The sequence below is a fragment of the Oncorhynchus keta genome, chromosome 26 (assembly GCF_023373465.1).
Source record: "Oncorhynchus keta strain PuntledgeMale-10-30-2019 chromosome 26, Oket_V2, whole genome shotgun sequence".
Taxonomy (NCBI): domain Eukaryota; kingdom Metazoa; phylum Chordata; class Actinopteri; order Salmoniformes; family Salmonidae; genus Oncorhynchus; species Oncorhynchus keta.
In genome coordinates, this window is record NC_068446.1 from 6,383,504 (window position 1) to 6,402,257 (window position 18,754).

Genomic DNA, 18,754 nt, shown 5'->3' on the forward strand with positions numbered 1-18,754 from the left:
GCAAACATTTCTAAAAACCTGTTTTCGTTTTATCACTATGGGGTATTGTGTGTAGACTGATGAGAAGACATTTTAGAACCAGGCTGTAACAAAATGTGGGAAAAGGGGTGTAAAAGCTTTCCGATATGAGTATATAACAGCTCTATGACTCTCCTCCCATAGCCATAGAGTTTAGCATAAAGCCACCGCCCCTCAGTAATGGCAGGTGAGTTATGGCTATAAATAAATGGCTGCAATCTCACGGTTATCGCTGTACAGTAATACCCAAATACCCATACCCATGGCTTGATCAATAGCCCGGGCTAAGTCATTACGGCCGCATTAAAAAAGTCATAAACAGCGGCATGTGACCACGTGCTTGTTTTCAAACGCAGCTTGTTTTCAAACGCAGCCCCGGGACACAGGTCATATGCTGGTGGCAATTATGAAAAAATGGAGTGCAGCCCACAGTGAATCCTGCGTAATTAATAAGCAGGATGTGAGCGTCGTGGAACAGGGTTTAGAGCTGACCTCAGGTCTGTGTGAGTGTGGGGCACAGAAGTACAGTAGGGTCAGTTGGCCGTGTATGTGAGACTCAGACAGATGGAAGTGGACAGGGTTTGTTCTGCTGGTTGGAGGGATGTGCAGACTAGAGGTCGAACTCACTGCATGTAGCGTCGGCCTCGTCTGATCCGTCGGCACACTCCGGCTCTCCGTCACAGCGCCACCGCTGGGGAACACACTGGCCGTTCTCACACGCAAAGTCTGTGGTGGCACATGTCTTCTTTGCTGCTCAGAGAGAGAGAGAGATAGGGAAGGAGAGAGAGATAGGGAAGGAGAGAGAGAGAGAGAGAGAGAGAGAGAGAGAGAGAGAGAGAGAGAGAGAGAGAGAGAGAGAGAGAGAGAGAGAGAGAGAGAGAGAGAGAGAGAGAGAGAGAGAGAGAGAGAGAGAGAGAGAGAGAGAGAGAGAGAGAGAGAGAGAGAGAGAGAGAGAGAGAGAGAGAGAGGGAGAGAGAGAGAGAGAGAGAGATCAGATTAACATTCTAAGTCAAATACACAACACAAGCTAAGTGAAATGGAGTGTCGCTTCGAACAAATGATGAAAACCTCGAGGTCGGGTTTACAATCAGGTCCACTATGTAATAGGCAAACTACACAAAAAGTGTCCAGATGCAAGCTTCAGTTCATATACCCATATACCCTCCCAAATCTGTCTAATTTGTCTCAGTACCCGGAGATTGCAGCAAGGGCAGACTGTTGTTAGATGACCAGTCTCATAACCCATCTAACGCCATTCTCCAGTCACTCTCTCCGAGCAGAGCGGAGCAGCCCGGGGAAAATTGGAGCGCTTGAGCGTGTCACAGGGAGAGCTAAAGCTCCTTCTTCTTCACCGGGAGAGTTCTGAACAAGAGAAAGCACTCGCCTCGCTCCACTAGCCTGATGAACAACACACACCGGGACTAACTGTCCTGTTCTCTTCCTCATTTACATGCCTTGGTTTAAACAGTGCTGTGCCCACCCGTCGACACTAGCCTAAAATGTCAATTAGTGGTGTGCTAGGCTAGTCAGAATCACTGCAGTGGAGTGTGAGAGGGATCGCTAGGGGTTTAGCCTTGCCTGGCAAGGGGAGAGGCTAGTTAGGCTAAAGATTTTAGCCTAAAAATGTCAACTACATTGACTACATCTCATGTAGGTTATTGTACTGTAGCACGAATCAGAATCACTGTAGTGGAGTGTGACGATTGCTACGGCCTAGCCCAGTCTGGCTGAGTAGACTAGAGGCTTGTTAGCCTATTGTTTATCTGATGTAGCCGACCTTGGGTGGGCAGACTGGGGGGTTCAAATCACTGCATATATGAATGATGCCCCCACCAGGGACTCGTAACACAACAGGAAGATAGTGTAGCGAAACAAAATGTTTCGGATTCGGACCATTACACCTGACAGCACTCGCGTCATTACCTGCTAGGTTACTGCCTGACATGCTGGAAAGTACAGAGAAGTCACAAACAACTCCTAATACACCCCCTAACACATTTGGTAATTGGTATTTTATTAGGATCCCCATTAGCTGTTGCGAAAGCAGCAGTTACTCTTCCTAGGGTCCACATAGAACATGAAATCTGGCATAATAGGGTCGTTCCACCAATTTGGTGCTTCTTGAGAAGTGTAACTTAGTCCCAAAAAAAACTTTTGATTTCACCTAATTTTAACATTTTGTCATAACGAGCACATAAAAAAAGAGTTTAACCATCGCAAGACGTGACATTACAAAATGGCAAGTGCCTATTAAGTGCCAAATATAGTAAAGGGGTTGACAGTAAGAGGGTTTCTTCTTAAATCAGCCATAAATTGGCTTGTGACAAGGGGAATGGATGTCGTGGCAATCGAATGCAAGCTTCTTCTTTTTTTCAAACATTTCTAGCTTGGCTATCTATGGTCAACAGGGTTTATACTCAACTCAGTTTTCCACCACAAAATACCAGAAAATTGCCAAAAAGACTAGAACCATTATTAAACATTCAAAGCTTTTTTTGAACAAAAATTGAAAATAATAATCATTTCACCATATTAAAATGAGAGTCCAGTTCACATAACAGGGTTGGCCTTAAAATGATGGACAGACGTAAATGAATCACTAATCACATGAATTATATAAATAATAATGAAACTGTAAGTGGGTTGAAATCTTCCTAGAAGTGACACAGGGTTGACGGAGGGACATGTCAAAATGCTGAATTTTGAATGATCGAATTCTCCTTGAGTTCTATATTAAATGGGAACTTCATTTAACATAACAGGATTTTACAATTCAATTGGTGCACAATTTCTACTTAAAATATCAAAGGTACGCAAAAGGCACTCATTTCATGGAATGACCCATGAACGTTAATAGACAAGAACAGCTCAAGGACCGAACTACGTACATTTGAGCAACACAATGGGGAAGTCCCTAAAAGTCCTACCAACATCTTGTAATGGATGAGGACAAGAGTCTCCGGTATAATCTGACATAAAGTAGAAGTATTTTCCTGATGGCTGTAACAAAAACACTCAGATTCTAAGATACAGTTTCCAAGCAGTTAAAAAGAACTCCAAAGTCCAAAGTACATGGCTGTGAGGATTGCAGAGGAAGAAGCTACATCCACAGAGGTCCTGTGTAATGGAATTGCACATCCCTGTAGACTCAACAAATCCCCTCCCGGTGTGTGTGTGCGTGTGTGTGTGTGTTTGTGATCGCAATATCATGTGAGTGTGTCACTGAACACAAATCCCCTCCAGTGTCTTATTATTTTATCTGGGAATTCATCTAACTCCCTTCCATCTCCCCAGCCAGTCTCCCACTCCACACATACAAGACCAAAGGTACTCGTTGAAAATCCCATTCCAAAATCATGGGCATTAATATGGAGTTGGTGCCAACTTTACTGCTATAACAGCCTCCACTCTTCTGGGAAGGCATTCCACTAGAAGATAGAACATTGAGCATTAGTGAGGTCGGGCACTGAAGTTGGCCGATTCGGCCTGGCTCGCAGCCGGCATTCCAATTCATCCCAAAGGTGTTTGATGGGGTTGAGGTCAGGGCTCTGTGCAGGCCAGTCAAGTTCTTCAACATGGATCTCGACAAACCATTTCTGTATGGACCTCGCTTTGTGTACGGGGGCATTTTCATGCTGAAACAGGAAAGGGCCTGCACCAAACTGTTGCCACAAAGTTGGAAGCACAGAATCATCTAGAATATCATTGCTTGCTGTAGCGTTAACATTTCCCTTCACTGGAACTAAGGGGCCCGAACCATGAAAAACAGCCCCAGACTATTACTCCTCCTCCACCAAACTTCACAGTTGGCACTATGCATTCAGGCAGGTAGCGTTCTCCTGGCTTCCACCTAACCCAGATTTGTCTGTCGGACTGCCAGATAGAGAAGCGTGATTAAGCACTCCAGAGAACTCGTTTCCACTGCTCCAGAGTTCAATCAGCATGGTGGTCAACGCTTTGCATTACGGATGGTGATCTTAGGCTTGTGTGCGGCTGCTCGGCAATGGAAACCCATTTCATGAAGCTCCCGTCAAACAGTTATTCTGCTGACGTTGCTTCCAGAGGCAGTTTGGAACTCAGTAGTGAGTGTTGCAATTGAGGATGATTTTTATGAGCTTACGGGCTTCAGTGTGGCCTGTGTGGCCTACCACGTCGCGGCTGAGCCGTTGTTGCTCCTAGACGTTTCCACTTCACAATAACACCACTTACAGTTGAGTGTGGCAGCCTTAGCAGATCAGATTTTTGACGAACGGACTTGTTGGAAAGGTGGCATCCTATGACGGTGAGATGTTGAAAGTCACTTGAGCTCAGTAATGCCATTCTACTGCCAATGTTTGTCTATGGAGATTGCATGGCTGTGTGCTCGATTGTATACACCTGTCAGCAATGGGTGGGGCTGAAATAGCCAAACCCACTAATTTGAAGTGGTGTCCACATATATGTATTTTTTTATTTTTTTATTTCACCTTTATTTAACCGCCCGCCCAGTTTTCATTTACAACTGCGGTCTGGCCAAGATAAAGCAAAGCAGGGCGACAAAAACAACACAGAGTTACAAATGGCATAAACAAATGTACAATCAATAACACAATGGAAAATATATATATATACAGTGTGTGCAAATGTAGTCCATCATTACATTAAGACACGAAGGTCAGTCAATATGGGAAAAAAATCAAGAACTTTTCAAATCTACAGTCGCAAAAACAATCAAGCGCTATGATGTAACTGGCTCTCATGAGGACCGCTACAAGAAAAGAAGGCCCTGAGTTACCTCTACTGCGGAGTATAAGTTCATTTGAGTTACCAGCCTCAGAAATTGAAGCCCAAATAAATGCTTCACAGAGTTCAAGTAACAGACACATTTCAACATCAACTGTCCAGAGGAGACTGTGTGAATCAGGCCTTCATGGTCGAATTTCTGTAAAGAAAACACTACTAAACGACACCAATAAGAATAAGATACTTGCTTGGGCCAAGAAAAAGGAGCAATGGACATTAGAACAGTGGAGATCAGTCCTTTGGTCTGATGAGTCCAAATTTGAGATCTTTGCTTCCAACCGCCGTGTCTTTGTGAGATGCAGAGTAGGTGAACGGATGATCTCCGCATGAGTGGTTCCCACCGTGAAGCATGGAGGAGGAGGTGCGATGGTGCTTTGCTGGTGAAACTGTCTGTGATTTATTTAGAATTCAAAGCATACTTAACCAGCATGGCTGCAGCGATACGCCATCCCATCTGGTTTACGCTTAGTGGGACTACCATTTGTTTTTCAACAGGACAATGATCCCCAGATGGGATGATTGGAGGGACATATAGGGGTACGGAGAGTGGGGAGAGTGGGGAGAGTGGGGAGAGTGGGTAGTAGGGTGCCTAAGGATGTATAGGGGTGGGAGAACACTCCAATGGGGTGAGGGGGGCTAAGGAAACAGAGCAACGGCAGACCTATCAATCACCCACAATCTCTCCCACCCTCTCTCCATCCCTCCCTCTCGTCCTTTCTTATCTCAAGGACAAAAGAGCAAATAATCCATGGAAAGAATAGTAGGAATTTCTCATTACCTCCCCCACCCACCTTCAAACTGCTGTAAGGGAGGGTTTCACCATTGTAGCCCAGCACAATATGCTTTTAATTATCCCAAGAAAAGGAAATGTTAGCTTGAAGGACTGCCAGATGTTTGTTAAATTGGTGTGAGTTTAGTGTCTCCAGGGCTGGCAGTGCCATGTGATGCAGTGGCATTCCGAGGGACTTGTGCGCTGTTGATTTTTGTTCATTCATCTCCCAGCGCTGTGTTGTGTGTGTGTGTGTGTGTGTGTGTGTGTGTGTGGTGTGTGTGTGTGTGTGTGTGTGTGTGTGTGTGTGTGTGTGTGTGTGTGTGTGTGTGTGTGTGTGTGTGTGTGTGTGTGTGTGTGTGTGTGTGTGTGTTGTGGCACACAGTAATCTTGCCCATTCACCACAGCTGCCTCGAGGATTTGTTGATTTATGACTTATGCATGAAGATCCCCTGTGCCCCACAGAAGTGGCAAACGCGTGCACATCCACAAACAAACACCAAACAAATGCAAACAATTATGTATACACACGCATCCCCCTGGAATGTGGACAGAGCTGCAGACACAAATAAATACACAAATACACGTTGCCCTCCTTCGCCAGCCGAGACATGTCATGAGAATGCCATCCATATAGAATACCTTAAACTCACTGTAAAGGGTGTGAGTCCATGAGCGGAATACATACAATATATCCACAAACAAGTAACACCCGCAAGTACGCGCTCACACACGCACATCACACAGCCTCGTCTCAGACCAACCAGAACAGCTATTATTTTTCCAATTCCCGCTGTGGTTCCTATTAATTATCCTGTAGGCACACCCCCTTTCCCTGATCAGCTGAGAGAAGACAGGAAGCTCCTCTCGGAGCTACCGGCATTCTCCCAATGACACGCTCCAGGGGCCACCGTGATTACTGACTGACTCGGGTGACCTGGGATGTTTTACCGAGCCCCCGCGACACCTCTAAGGAATCCGCCACGTCGCCGTAACAACACAGGCATGTGAATTGGGAAGAAGCGACAGAGGAAACAGGTGAAGGTCAGGAAGCTCGGAGTCATTCAATTTCCACACTCCATTTACCCCTCAAAACGTGTTCTCACCCTCACAGGGAACGAGACAATGTAATGTATTGCCACGACACTACAATAACAATGAAGGGGAAACATTAAACCTTGTTTAGTGTGATTGCCCTGTTTTTGTTTAGCGCTGCCTCCGAAATGGTACCCTATGGCACCCTATGGCACCCTATGACACCCTATGGCACCCTATGACACCCTATGACACCCAATGGCACCCTATGACACCCTATGGCACCCTATGGCACCCTATGACACCCTATGACACCCTATGACACCCAATGGCACCCTATGACACCCTATGGCACCCTATGGCACCCTATGACACCCTATGACACCCTATGACACCCAATGGCACCCTATGACACCCTATGACACCCAATGGCACCCTATGACACCCTATGGCACCCAATGGCACCCTATGGCAGCCTATGACACCTAATGGCACCCTATGGCATCCTATGGCACCCTATGGCACCCTATGACATATATATGGCTGATAATAGGTGGTGATAAGCTGTATTGAAGGGCTGAGGTAGACAATACTTTATGTGCTCACTGTGTGATAAGACGAGCCAGGCCCATTACCAGATGGAAGGATCTGTCCAGCATCTTGAGATGTGGCATAAACAGAGACACGCCCCATTTGATAAAGCAAAAATCCAATGAATTTGCCAAGAGTTAAACTAGGTTGAGTATGCTTTAAGGACAGCCTTTCTTTGCTCGTGCTTCCAGTTCCGACCATGCAGTAATATCTAACAAGTAATCTAACAATGTCACAACTACCTTATACACAAAAGTGTAAAGGAATTAATAAGAAAATGTACAAATAAATATATGGATGAGTGATGGCTGTGCGGCATAGGCAAGATGCAGTAGATGGTATAGAATACAGTATATACATATGAGATGAGTAATGTAGGGTATGTAAACATTATGTAAAGTGGCATTGTTTGAAGTGACTAGTGACACACTTATTACACCCAATTTTAAATTATTAAAGTGGCAAGAGATTTGAGTCAGTATGTTGGCAGCAGCCAATCAATGTTACTGACGGCTGTTTAACAGTCGGATGGCACTGAAGCTGTTTTTCAGTCTCTCGGTCCCAGCTTTGATGCACCTGTACTGACCTCGCCTTCCGAATGATAGCAGGGTCAACAGGCGTTGGCTCGGGTGGTTGTTACATTTACATTTAAGTCATTTAGCAGACGCTCTTATTGTCCTTGATGATCTTTTTGGCCTTCCTGTGACATAGGGTGGTGTAGGTGTCCTGTAGGGCGGGTAGTTTGCCCCCAGTGATGTGTTGTGTAGACCTCACTACATCAAAAATGTACATTTCAGCCTCCTGGGTGGCGCAGTGCTAGCTGTGCCACCAGAGACTCTGGACCGGGAGGCCCATGGGGTGGCGCACAATCGGCCTAGCGTCGTCCGGGTTAGGGAGGGTTTGGCCGGCAGGGATATCCTTGTCTCATCGCGCACTAGCGACTCCTGTGGCGGGCAGGGCGCAGTGCACGCTGACCAGGTTGCTAGGCATACAGTGTTTCCTCCGACACATTGGTGTGGCTGGCAACCGGGTTGGATGTGTCAAGAAGCAGTGTGGCATGGTTGGGTTGTGTTGAGGACGCATGGCTCTCGACCTTCGCCTCTCCCGAGTCCGTACGAGAGTTGCAGCGATGAGACAAGACTGTAACTACCAATTGGATACCACGAAATTGGGGAGAAAAAAGGGGTAAAATATGAACATTTCTCCTATAGCTTTCATTTCCATTACATGTCGCAATGTTGTTGTTTTTTTTACATTGCTTTTGTCAAAGAAGCCTGGGTCAAAAGAAACCTACGTACTGACTTGGAAGGCCATGGAGAAGATCTTCAAAAGAAACCTACGTACTGACTTGGAAGGCCATGGAGAAGATCTTCAATAGAAACCTACGTACTGACTTGGAAGGCCATGGAGAAGATCTTCAAAATAAACCTACGTACTGACTTGGAAGGCCATGGAGAAGATCTTCAAAAGAAACCTACGTACTGACTTGGGAGGCCATGGAGAAGATCTTCAAAAGAAACCTACGTACTGACTTGGAAGGCCATGGAGAAGATCTTCAAAAGAAACCTACGTACTGACTTGGAAGGCCACGGAGAAGAACTTCAAAAGAAACCTACGTACTGACTTGGAAGGCCACAGAGAAGAACTTCAAAAGAAACCTACGTACTGACTTGGAAGGCCATGGAGAAGATCTTCAAAAGAAACCTACGTACTGACTTGGGAGGCCATGGAGAAGATCTTCAAAAGAAACCTACGTACTGACTTGGAAGGCCATGGAGAAGATCTTCAATAGAAACCTACGTACTGACTTGGAAGGCCATGGAGAAGATCTTCAAAATAAACCTACGTACTGACTTGGAAGGCCATGGAGAAGATCTTCAAAAGCAAAAAGCCATAATTTGATAAAAAGAAGAAATTCGTCCCGGAAAAAATAAATAACTAATGCCTTAACTTTAAGGTTCTATTCAGTAAGTTTGTTTGCCACCATGCTCCCTGAGCGACAACGCAACAAAGCAGTGCCAATATAGCTTGTTATCATTTTAATCATTCAATTTTCAAGTTTCCACAGATGTAGGGTCTTTTGTTGATGAGAGTTTTCCTGCGCCGCAGGAAATGCATGTGTCCTTCGTGATTTACATAAATTCACCTTAAACCTGCACAAAAACAAGGTTATATTAACAGTATTTCACTTTGCAAGTAACCTCATTTTCACGAGCTAACAGATTAAAACCAGTGACATTATGGACTAAACATTTAAATCCTCAAATTAAGATCCTACACCTGTACGTTTCCCGGTCACAACGGTTCCCCATATTGACAACAGCATTGTGTTTCTTGTTCTTAGCTGAATGACGCTGGGGATTCAGGCTGATAAGGAATGTGGCAAACCAGCTCAAACTGGGAGAACAAAGAGGGGCAAGACAGGAAAAAGGGAGAGGATATGAGTGTTGTGAACGTGGAGCATCTCTGAAGCTCTTTTGTGTGATGGACAATGAGCGCATCTGATTCATTCGTGAGGGGAAAGGCCTGTAAAAGATTCCCAGAAAGATCTGAAGACAGAGGTAGCTACAGTTTTAGTTCACCTTAACAACAGGATTGTTGGTATAAAAAAAAAAAGTTAAACGAGGGCCAAAAAAAAACTGATATCACTCAAGCAAAGAGTTACTCAGAACAGATCAAAAGACCAGATCAGAGCCTGTTTTGAGGAGTTCCGGGAGAAGTAGAGAGTGAAAGAAGAAGAGGACCATTAGATTCGTAGATAAGGAGGGTGACGTGGTCAGCGAAGAACAGAACATTTCCCTCCTGGAGAAAAAGAACTGGCAAAGATGGGCACGCAAGCAGCCTCTCTGTCGTGAGTGGAGATGGGCCAAAAGATTGTCCAGGATAAGGCCACTCGAATGCATGATTTGAAGAGGAATTATCCGTTCCCGAAGGAGCAAGAGAGTCTGCTGGGTTTTGTTTGACACGGCCCAACCAGAGCCTTTCACTCATAATAAAACCTTTGCGAATATAGGGAATTGTCTGGGGGATGAATGAAAGAAAAACTTTGGACAACAGTGGAGTGTACAGGTCTGAAACGTGTTATTCCAAAGACAAACTCATTTTACACTACTGTTAATCAAAAGGATAAATTACATGTTACTTAAACTTCTATGTAGTAAGTCTAAATGCTACACCACTCCATAAACTGCAATGCAAGAAAACAGTGCTTGATATTCTTTTTTGGGGGGGCGTTTGTTTTCATGTTTGTTTCAACCACAATACCATTACACTATAGAATCACCTTACATATTATGATTATTCTCAATGATAAGTATTTTTTATCACTTTCATTGTGAAAGTAAAAAAGTATAAGCAAACAACCGATACATTCAAGTAATGAATAATAAGATAATCGACTGGTGGAATAAAAAGGACTTAAACATGACCCTGTTCATTCATTTTTAGATTAGATAGTAGTTTAGATTCGCCTAGCTTTCTCCCAGGAAGATTGAATATGAGTGCAGTGTTACTGAGGGATTAACTGACCAGCGTGTGCATGCGTGCGTGCCTGCCTGCCTACGTGCCTGCCTGCCTACGTGCCTGCCCGTGTGCACTTGTGCATGTGTGTATGAAAGAGGGACGGGGGATAGAAAAGTGACACAGTATGAAAGGGGTCTGTTCAGAAGATGAAAGACCTGTCTAGCTCCTGAATGATGAGAGGGATGAGAGAGAAATGGTGGTAAGAGCAGTGAAATACCACAACACCGCAATACGGCTAAAAGCACCAGCCCCTGTCCTCTATGCAATAGTATACAGTCCCAGGGTGATGTATAGATTATGGATGGATGGACTACAAAGGGCCAGAGTTGTGAGATCGGACGCCTGCAGAGAGCTGTAGAGATCATCAAACACCCCTCAGCCTGGAGCACAATTCAACTAGCCACACTTACAATGAACCTCCAGTTCGCATTTCTGAGCTTCCCCTTCTGAACAGATGAAACCCAAGCCTTAGGGTGCAAACGAGCCAATCTCAAACGAGAGTTAGCTTGTTGATGCTGACCGTCTTCCTATACCTCTTTATGAGAGACTTGTGTCCCAAGCCTTTGCTCTCTGAGTGTGTTTACAGTACCAATTCAATCCCCCAGGTGTACGAGAGACATTGGACTGAGCGAAAAACACCCAACTCTCTAATAAGACATGCTAATACGGTCTTAAAGTGTTATCTAAGCTCGCCTTCCTCCCACGCACGCTTTAGGCAAATAAACCCATCTTAAAAACAAAAATAAAACCTGAAAACAGAACAAACACATCTTGGGTGACAGCCAGACAGATCTGTGAGCCCGGTGCGGCCAGATAACAGGAGGGAAAACGAAGGCAAGAAGGTAAGGCGCTTTGAGAGAGCCACACTAACGCTACGTTCGTCAGCGCATCAGCATTTCTAATGCTGCTTGATAAAGGTTCGTCTCCTTTCACCCTGTGCCTTGGTGCGCGCTGGACTCGTAGAGATCACAGGCATCGACTCCTTCTTCAACGTTTTTCGCCCTTTTCATTCCATCTTTCTTCCTTATTGTTGTTGTTCAAGACACCCGACATTCTCCCCCTAAAGCGGTCACTTTAGGGGGAGAATACACAGAGCGAGATGTTGAATGGAGAGGGTGTGCGGAGTAGAATGGGAATAGGATTGGGGCGGTATACCGTATATATCGTATACCGGGGGTATTTGGAAAAAGGGCCACATAATGCTTCTTCCAATACCGTTAATAACGTCAAAACCTTTTTCAATATATTTGAATATTTGCAGTTAAGTTAATCAACTTGTGCAATACGTTAGGTGACAAAGCAGACTGCGTTCTTCATTTCACCTGTCACATTATTTAACGTTATGAAGCTTAGTACCCCAGAACAGTTGAGCCAGTCACATGTTTGTTTGTAAATAGCAGAACTGGAGAGAGTGGGAGCTGGTGAGTCCAGCTGTGCATTTGGTATGACTTGCTAGTTAGCTAAGTAAGTGGCTGAATGAATGAGGAGACGGGCATCATATAGTGTTAGCTTTCTGCCGTGTTTGATAAAGTCAAAGGGCTTTGGATGACTTATCTGTACAGTACAGCTGTCACTGCTGCTATCTTTGTGCAAATGTCTTGTCCTCGCCGTTCTGGGCCCGTCAGCTACTCCCCCCTCTTGCCCTAGCGACTCCAGACTCCACACAGACACAGTGTGTACACATACTGTTCCAGAGTCTGTACTGTTCTACCTTCAGACAAGCATTGAACTTTGTTCATTTGCACAATGTCTCTCGTTCTGTCACGCCCTGACCTTAGAGAGACATTTTATTTCTCTATTTGGTTAGGTCAGGGTGTGATGCGGGGTGGGCATTCTATTTTTTGTTTTCTATGTTTCTTTATTTCTATGTTTTGGCCGGGTATGGTTCTCAATCAGGGACAGCTGTCTATCGTTGTCTCTGATTTGGAATCATACTTATCTAGCCCTTTTTCCCTCCTTTCAGTGTGGGTAGTTAACTTTGTTTGTGGCATTTAGCCACTTGGCACTTAGTAAGTGTCATGGTTGTTTAATTCGTTTGTTGTTTTGTTGGCAACATTTTAAAATAAAATAAAATGTACGCTCACCACGCTGCACTTTGGTCCACTTCTTTTGATGGCCGTGACACGTTCACATTCGCTTGCAAATGTCCAAACTCACCAAAAAAGTATATTCGGTTGCTACGACCAATACTTGTACACTACCGGTCAAAAGTCTTAGAACACCTACTCATTCAAGGGTTTTTCTTTATTTTTACTGTTTTCTACATTGTAGAATAACAGTGAGGGCATCAAAACTATGAAATAACACATATGGAATCATGTACTAACCAAAAAAGTGTTAAACAAATCATAATACACTGCTCAAAAAAATTAAGGGAACACTTAAACAACACAATGTAACTTCAAGTCAATCACACTTCTGTGAAATCAAACTGTCCACTTAGGAAGCAACACTGATTGACAATAAATTTCACATGCTGTTGTGCACATGCTGTTGTGCACATGCTGTTGTGCAAAAAAATATATAAAAAAAATAAAGGAGTGGTTCTGCAGGTGGCGATCTCAGTCCCTATGCTTCCTGGCTGATGTTTTGGTCACTTTTGAATGCTGGCGGTGCATTCACTCTAGTGGTAGCATGAGACAGAGTCTACAACCCATACAAGTGGCTCAGGTAGTGCAGCTCATCCAGGATGGAATATCAATGCGAGCTGTGGCAAGAAGGTTTGCTATGTCTGTCAGGGTAGTGTCCAGAGCATGGAGGCGCTACCAGGAGACAGGCCAGTACATCAGGAGACGTGGAGGAGGCCGTAGGAGGGCAACAACCCAGCAGCGGGACCGCTACCTCCGCCTTTGTGTAAGGAGGAGCACAGCCAGAGCCCTGCAAAATGACCTCCAGCAGGCCACAAATGTGCATGTGTCTGCTCAAACGGTCAGAAACAGACATGAGGGTGGTATGAGGGCGTTCACAGGTGGGGGTTGTGCTTACATACCAACACCGTGCAGGACGTTTGACATTTGCCAGAGAACACCAAGATTGGCAAATCCGCCACTGGTGCCCTGTGCTCTTCACAGATGAAAGCAGGTTCACACTGAGCACATGTGACAGACGTGACAGAGTCTGGAAATGCCGTGGAGACTCATTTTGACTTGTTTTAAGGACATTACATCAAAGTTGGATCAGCCTGTAGTGTGGTTTTCCACTTTAATTTTGAGTGTGACTCCAAATCCAGACCTCCATGGGTTGATAAATTTGATTTCCATTGATCATTTTTGTGTGATTTTGTTGTCAGCACATTCAACTATGTAAAGAAAAAAGTATTTAATAAGAATATTTCATTCATTCAGATCTAGGATGTGTTATTTTAGTGTTCCCTTTATTTTTTTGAGCAGTGTATATTTGATATTCTTCTAATACCCTCCCTTTGCATTGATGACAGCTTTGCACACCCTTGGCATTCTCTAAACCAGCTTCACCTGGAATGCTTTCCCAACAGTCTTGAATGAGTTCCCACATATGCTGAGGACTTGTTCGCTGCTTTTCCTTCACTCTGTGGTCCGACTCATCCCAAACCATCTCAATTTGGTTGAGGTTGGGGGATTGCGGAGGCCAGGTCAGCTTATGCAGCACTCCATCACTCTCCTCATTGGTCAAATAGCCCTTACACAGCCTGGAGGTGTGTTGGGTCATTGTCCTGTTAAAAAAAAAAGTATAGTCCAACTAAGCCTAAAACAGATGGGATGGTGTATCGCTGCAGAATGCTGTGGTAGCCATGCTGGTTAAGTGTGCCTTGATTTATAAATAAATCACTGACTGTGTCACCAGCAAAGCACCTCCACACTATAACACCTCCTCCATGCTTTACAGTGGGAACTACATATGCAGAGATCATCCGTTCACCCACACCACATCTCACAAAGGAGATCATCCCGTTCACCCACACCACATCTCACAAAGGAGATCATCCCGTTCACCCACAGCACATCTCACAAAGGAGATCATCCCGTTCACCCACACCACATCTCACAAAGGAGATCATCCCGTTCACCCACACCACATCTCACAAAGGAGATCATCCCGTTCACCCACACCACATCTCACAAAGGAGATCATCCCGTTCACCCACACCACATCTCACAAAGGAGATCATCCCGTTCACCCACACCACATCTCACAAAGGAGATCATCCGTTCACCCACATCTCACAAAGGAGATCATCCGTTCACCCACATCTCACAAAGGAGATCATCCCGTTCACCTACATCTCACAAAGGAGATCATCCATTCACCCACACCACATCTCACAAAGGAGATCATCCCGTTCACCCACACCACATCTCACAAAGGAGATCATCCCGTTCACCCACACAACATCTCACAAAGGAGATCATCCCGTTTACCCACACCACATCTCACAAAGGAGATCATCCCGTTTACCCACACCACATCTCACAAAGGAGATCATCCCGTTCACCCACACCACATCTCACAAAGGAGATCATCCCGTTCACCCACACCACATCTCACAAAGGAGATCATCCCGTTTACCCACACCACATCTCACAAAGGAGATCATCCCGTTCACCCACACCACATCTCACAAAGGAGATCATCCCGTTCACCCACACCACATCTCACAAAGACACAGCGGTTGGAACCAAAAATCTACCATTTGGACTTCAGACCAATGGACAAATTTCCACCGGTCTAATGTCCATTGCTTGTGTTTCTTGGCCCAAGCAAGTCTCTTCTTCTTATTGGTGTCCTTTAGTAGTGGTTTCTTTGCAACAATTCGCCCATGAATACCTGATTCACACAGTCTCCTCTGAACAGTTGATGTTGAGATGTGTCTGTTACTTGAACTCTGTGAAGCATTTATTTGGTCTGCAATTTCTGAGGCTGGTAACTCTAATGAACTTGCACTCTGCAGCAGAGGTAACTCTGGGTCTTCCATTCCTCTGGCGGTCCTCATGAGAGACAGTTTCAATCATAGCGCTTGATGGTTTTTGCGACTGCACTTGACGAAACGTTCAAAGTTCTTCAAATGTTCCGTATTGACTGACCTTCACATCTTAAAGTAATGATGGATTGTTGTTTCTCTTTGCTTATTTGAGCTGTTCCTGCCATAATATGGACTTGGTCTTTTACCAAATAGGGCTATATTGTGTACCTTGTCACAACACAACTGATTGGCTCAAACGCATTAAGAAGGAAAGAAATTCCACAGATTAACTCTTCACAAGGCACACCTGTTAATTGAAATGCATTCCAGGTGACTACCTCATGAAGCTGGTTGAGACAATGCCAAGAGTGTATAAAGCAGTCATCAAGGCAAAGGGTGGCTATTTGAAGAATCTCAAATATAAATTATATTCTGATTTGTTTAACAATTTTCTGGTTACTACACGACTCCATATGTGTTATTTCATAGTTTTGATGTCTTCACTCTTATTCTACAATGTAGAAAATAGTAAAAATAAAGAAAAACCCTTGAATGAGTAGGTGTTCTAAAACTTGACCAGTAACTGTACATACATATTTTGCCCTTGTTAGCATATTTAGCTAGCAGCCTCTATTGAAATGTACTATTAGTTTGTGCTAACTGTGTTAGCATTCTGAAAATGTTCTTGTGTTTTTAGCAGCCCCTTGTTTACTAAAATGGTAATACCGTGGTATGTATCCTGTTCCTATTTGCTCATGACTAATAAGGAAGGAACCTTACAACCAATAGCCTGCTGGATAAGGTAGCCACAAAACGAAAATAAGACTATTTCCCCTTAATTCAACTGGTTTCAGTTTGGCATCAGCATTGTTGGCAGAAGGCATTGTCCTTGAATGAAACTCTTATTTATCCTGTTGTTATACTCCATGTCATTCATTCTGAGACGCCATGCTTTTCCCAGACAGGACCTGGGTGCATCAGCGACATGCCCCAGCTCAAGACCTCCCAAATCCTGTCACATACAGCGGGGTCTCCTCGGCCCTGGCTTACATAAGCAAGGGCTTACAGGCAGGGAGCAGGGCCACAAAGAAGCTTACTGACTACCAGAATGAAATCACCAGAAAGGAAAAAGAGAGATGCAGGGCACAAAAAAATGTAATAAAAATTGGAATGCTCTTGTCTAAATTGCTTGTTTCATGAGAGTCTACAGATGGGATCTCTCTCTCTCTCTCTCTCTCTCTCTCTCTCTCTCTCTCTCTCTCTCTCTCTCTCTCTCTCTCTCTCTCTCTCTCTCTCTCTCTCTCTCTCTCTCTCTCTCTCTCTCTCTCTCTCTCTCTCTCTCTCTCTCTCAATTCCATTCTTCAATCAAACGCATGAGCGGCGTAGAGACTGTAGGCTACAGTGTTATCAGTAGAAATCACAGCCATTAGAGCCTGTCTCATTATGTGGAGCTAGCTCGCTCTGCACTGAGCTGTGATCGCATTAGGCCTTTAAAAGTAACAGTTCGGCAGCTTTCACCTCGCGTCCGTCCCTCTTCCCTTGGTACGCCAAACACACTCCAGCTCCATCCCACAATGCCACATTTCCCTCCGATTGTAATCAATAGGAATTGATCTCCAGCAATCCCCGCTGGCTACAACATAATCAAAATGTTAAAAAAAAAAAACTTTTTCCCCGTCTCTCTGATGCCATTTGCCTAGAAGGCTCAAACTCACAACACACACGTGGCGATGGTTGTTTAGCGTCTGACAATAGGATCAAACAGATCATAGAGACAGAGAGAGATCTGTTCGCCAGCAGGCGTTAGCTTCACAGCCTGGTAATTAGGCTACAGACAATAAGGCCCATTGTTTCGGTGGAGGAGGAAGATGTGTGGAGGGTTTACGTCAGCCATATCTACTGCATGAAGGGCGAGCAAACCTCCCTGACTGCAAATGCTCAGTAGATCAGTAAAGCTCAGACAATAACAATGTTGAAGGTGTTACAGTGACACGTATTACAGTATATTACAGTACAACGTGTGTGTGTGTGTGTGTGTGTGTGTGTGTGTGTGTGTGTGTGTGTGTGTGTGTGTGTGTGTGTGTGTGTGTGTGTGTGTGTGTGTGTGTGTGTGTGTGTGTGTGTGTGTAGAGATATTCTACCAAACCACAGGTGAGGTCGTTGTTGGTGTGCCTGGGACAAATGACATCACATCATTCTGCTCGGCCACTTCTCATTAGAGGTGAGATATGCACCCTTTACAATCCACACACGACACACACACTCACACGATCACAATAGACCAACTGAGTGACATCTTAAAACATTCAGACAGCGATACCCCTGCCTCCCCTCCCCTCACCTCCCGTCTCCCCCATAGGTGGCTGCCTCCCCCAAGCTCCCCTTCACCACACCAAACCCGCCTGGAAGCTCAGTCTCCTTGACAGGGTCATCTTTTTAATGATATCATTCTCTACTGACCCATCCCTCCCTCATCTCCCTCCAGCCCTGTTGTCTGACATGGGATAGCAGCACACCAAACACACACAAACTGTCCCGATTTACCCATTTACTGCCAGTCCATTAGCAACCCCCCACCCCTCCTGTCCCCTCCAGCGTTAGTTCTCTCCTCAGACACATGGGGACAGTGTGTACTGTACTGTATAAAACCCCATTTAGTCAGCCAACCCCCACTACGCCAGACCTGGGTTCAAACAGTATTTGAAAGGTTTAAGTTGTGCTTGATTGAGCTTGTATGGCGCAATAAAACCAATGAAATGGTCTCAAATGGGCAAATACCATCCATCTGGCACTCCAAATGCTGAAAATATTTGACATATTTCAAATACTATAAGAACCCAGCTCGGACTACACCCAGATAGACAGACAGAGGGGAGATGGTGAGTAGTGTTGCCTAGCGCATCTCAACGCAGAGCTCTCTGACTGGGAGGAACACTGTCAGCAGGAAGTGTGTGTGTGTGTGTGTGTGTGTGTGTGTGTGTGTGTGTGTGTGTGTGTGTGTGTGTGTGTGTGTGTGTGTGTGTGTGTGTGTGTGTGTGTGTGTGTGTGTGTGTGTGTGTGTGTGTGTGTGTGTGTGTGTCTGTGTCTGTGTCTGTGTG

At 44.9% G+C, this 18,754-nt stretch overlaps 1 protein-coding gene across 5 annotated transcripts in view; it reads right to left on the reverse strand.

Annotated features, from left to right (window-relative positions):
* LOC118358625 (low-density lipoprotein receptor-related protein 8-like) overlaps positions 1–18,754 on the reverse strand; it is a 277,435-nt gene that overhangs the window by 157,332 nt on the left and 101,349 nt on the right. For all 5 annotated transcript variants that reach the window (XM_052480114.1, XM_052480113.1, XM_052480115.1 and 2 more), the window contains one exon: positions 646–768. In XM_052480114.1, coding sequence (XP_052336074.1) covers positions 646–768 — 123 coding nt within the window. The remainder of the gene's footprint in view (positions 1–645; positions 769–18,754) is intronic.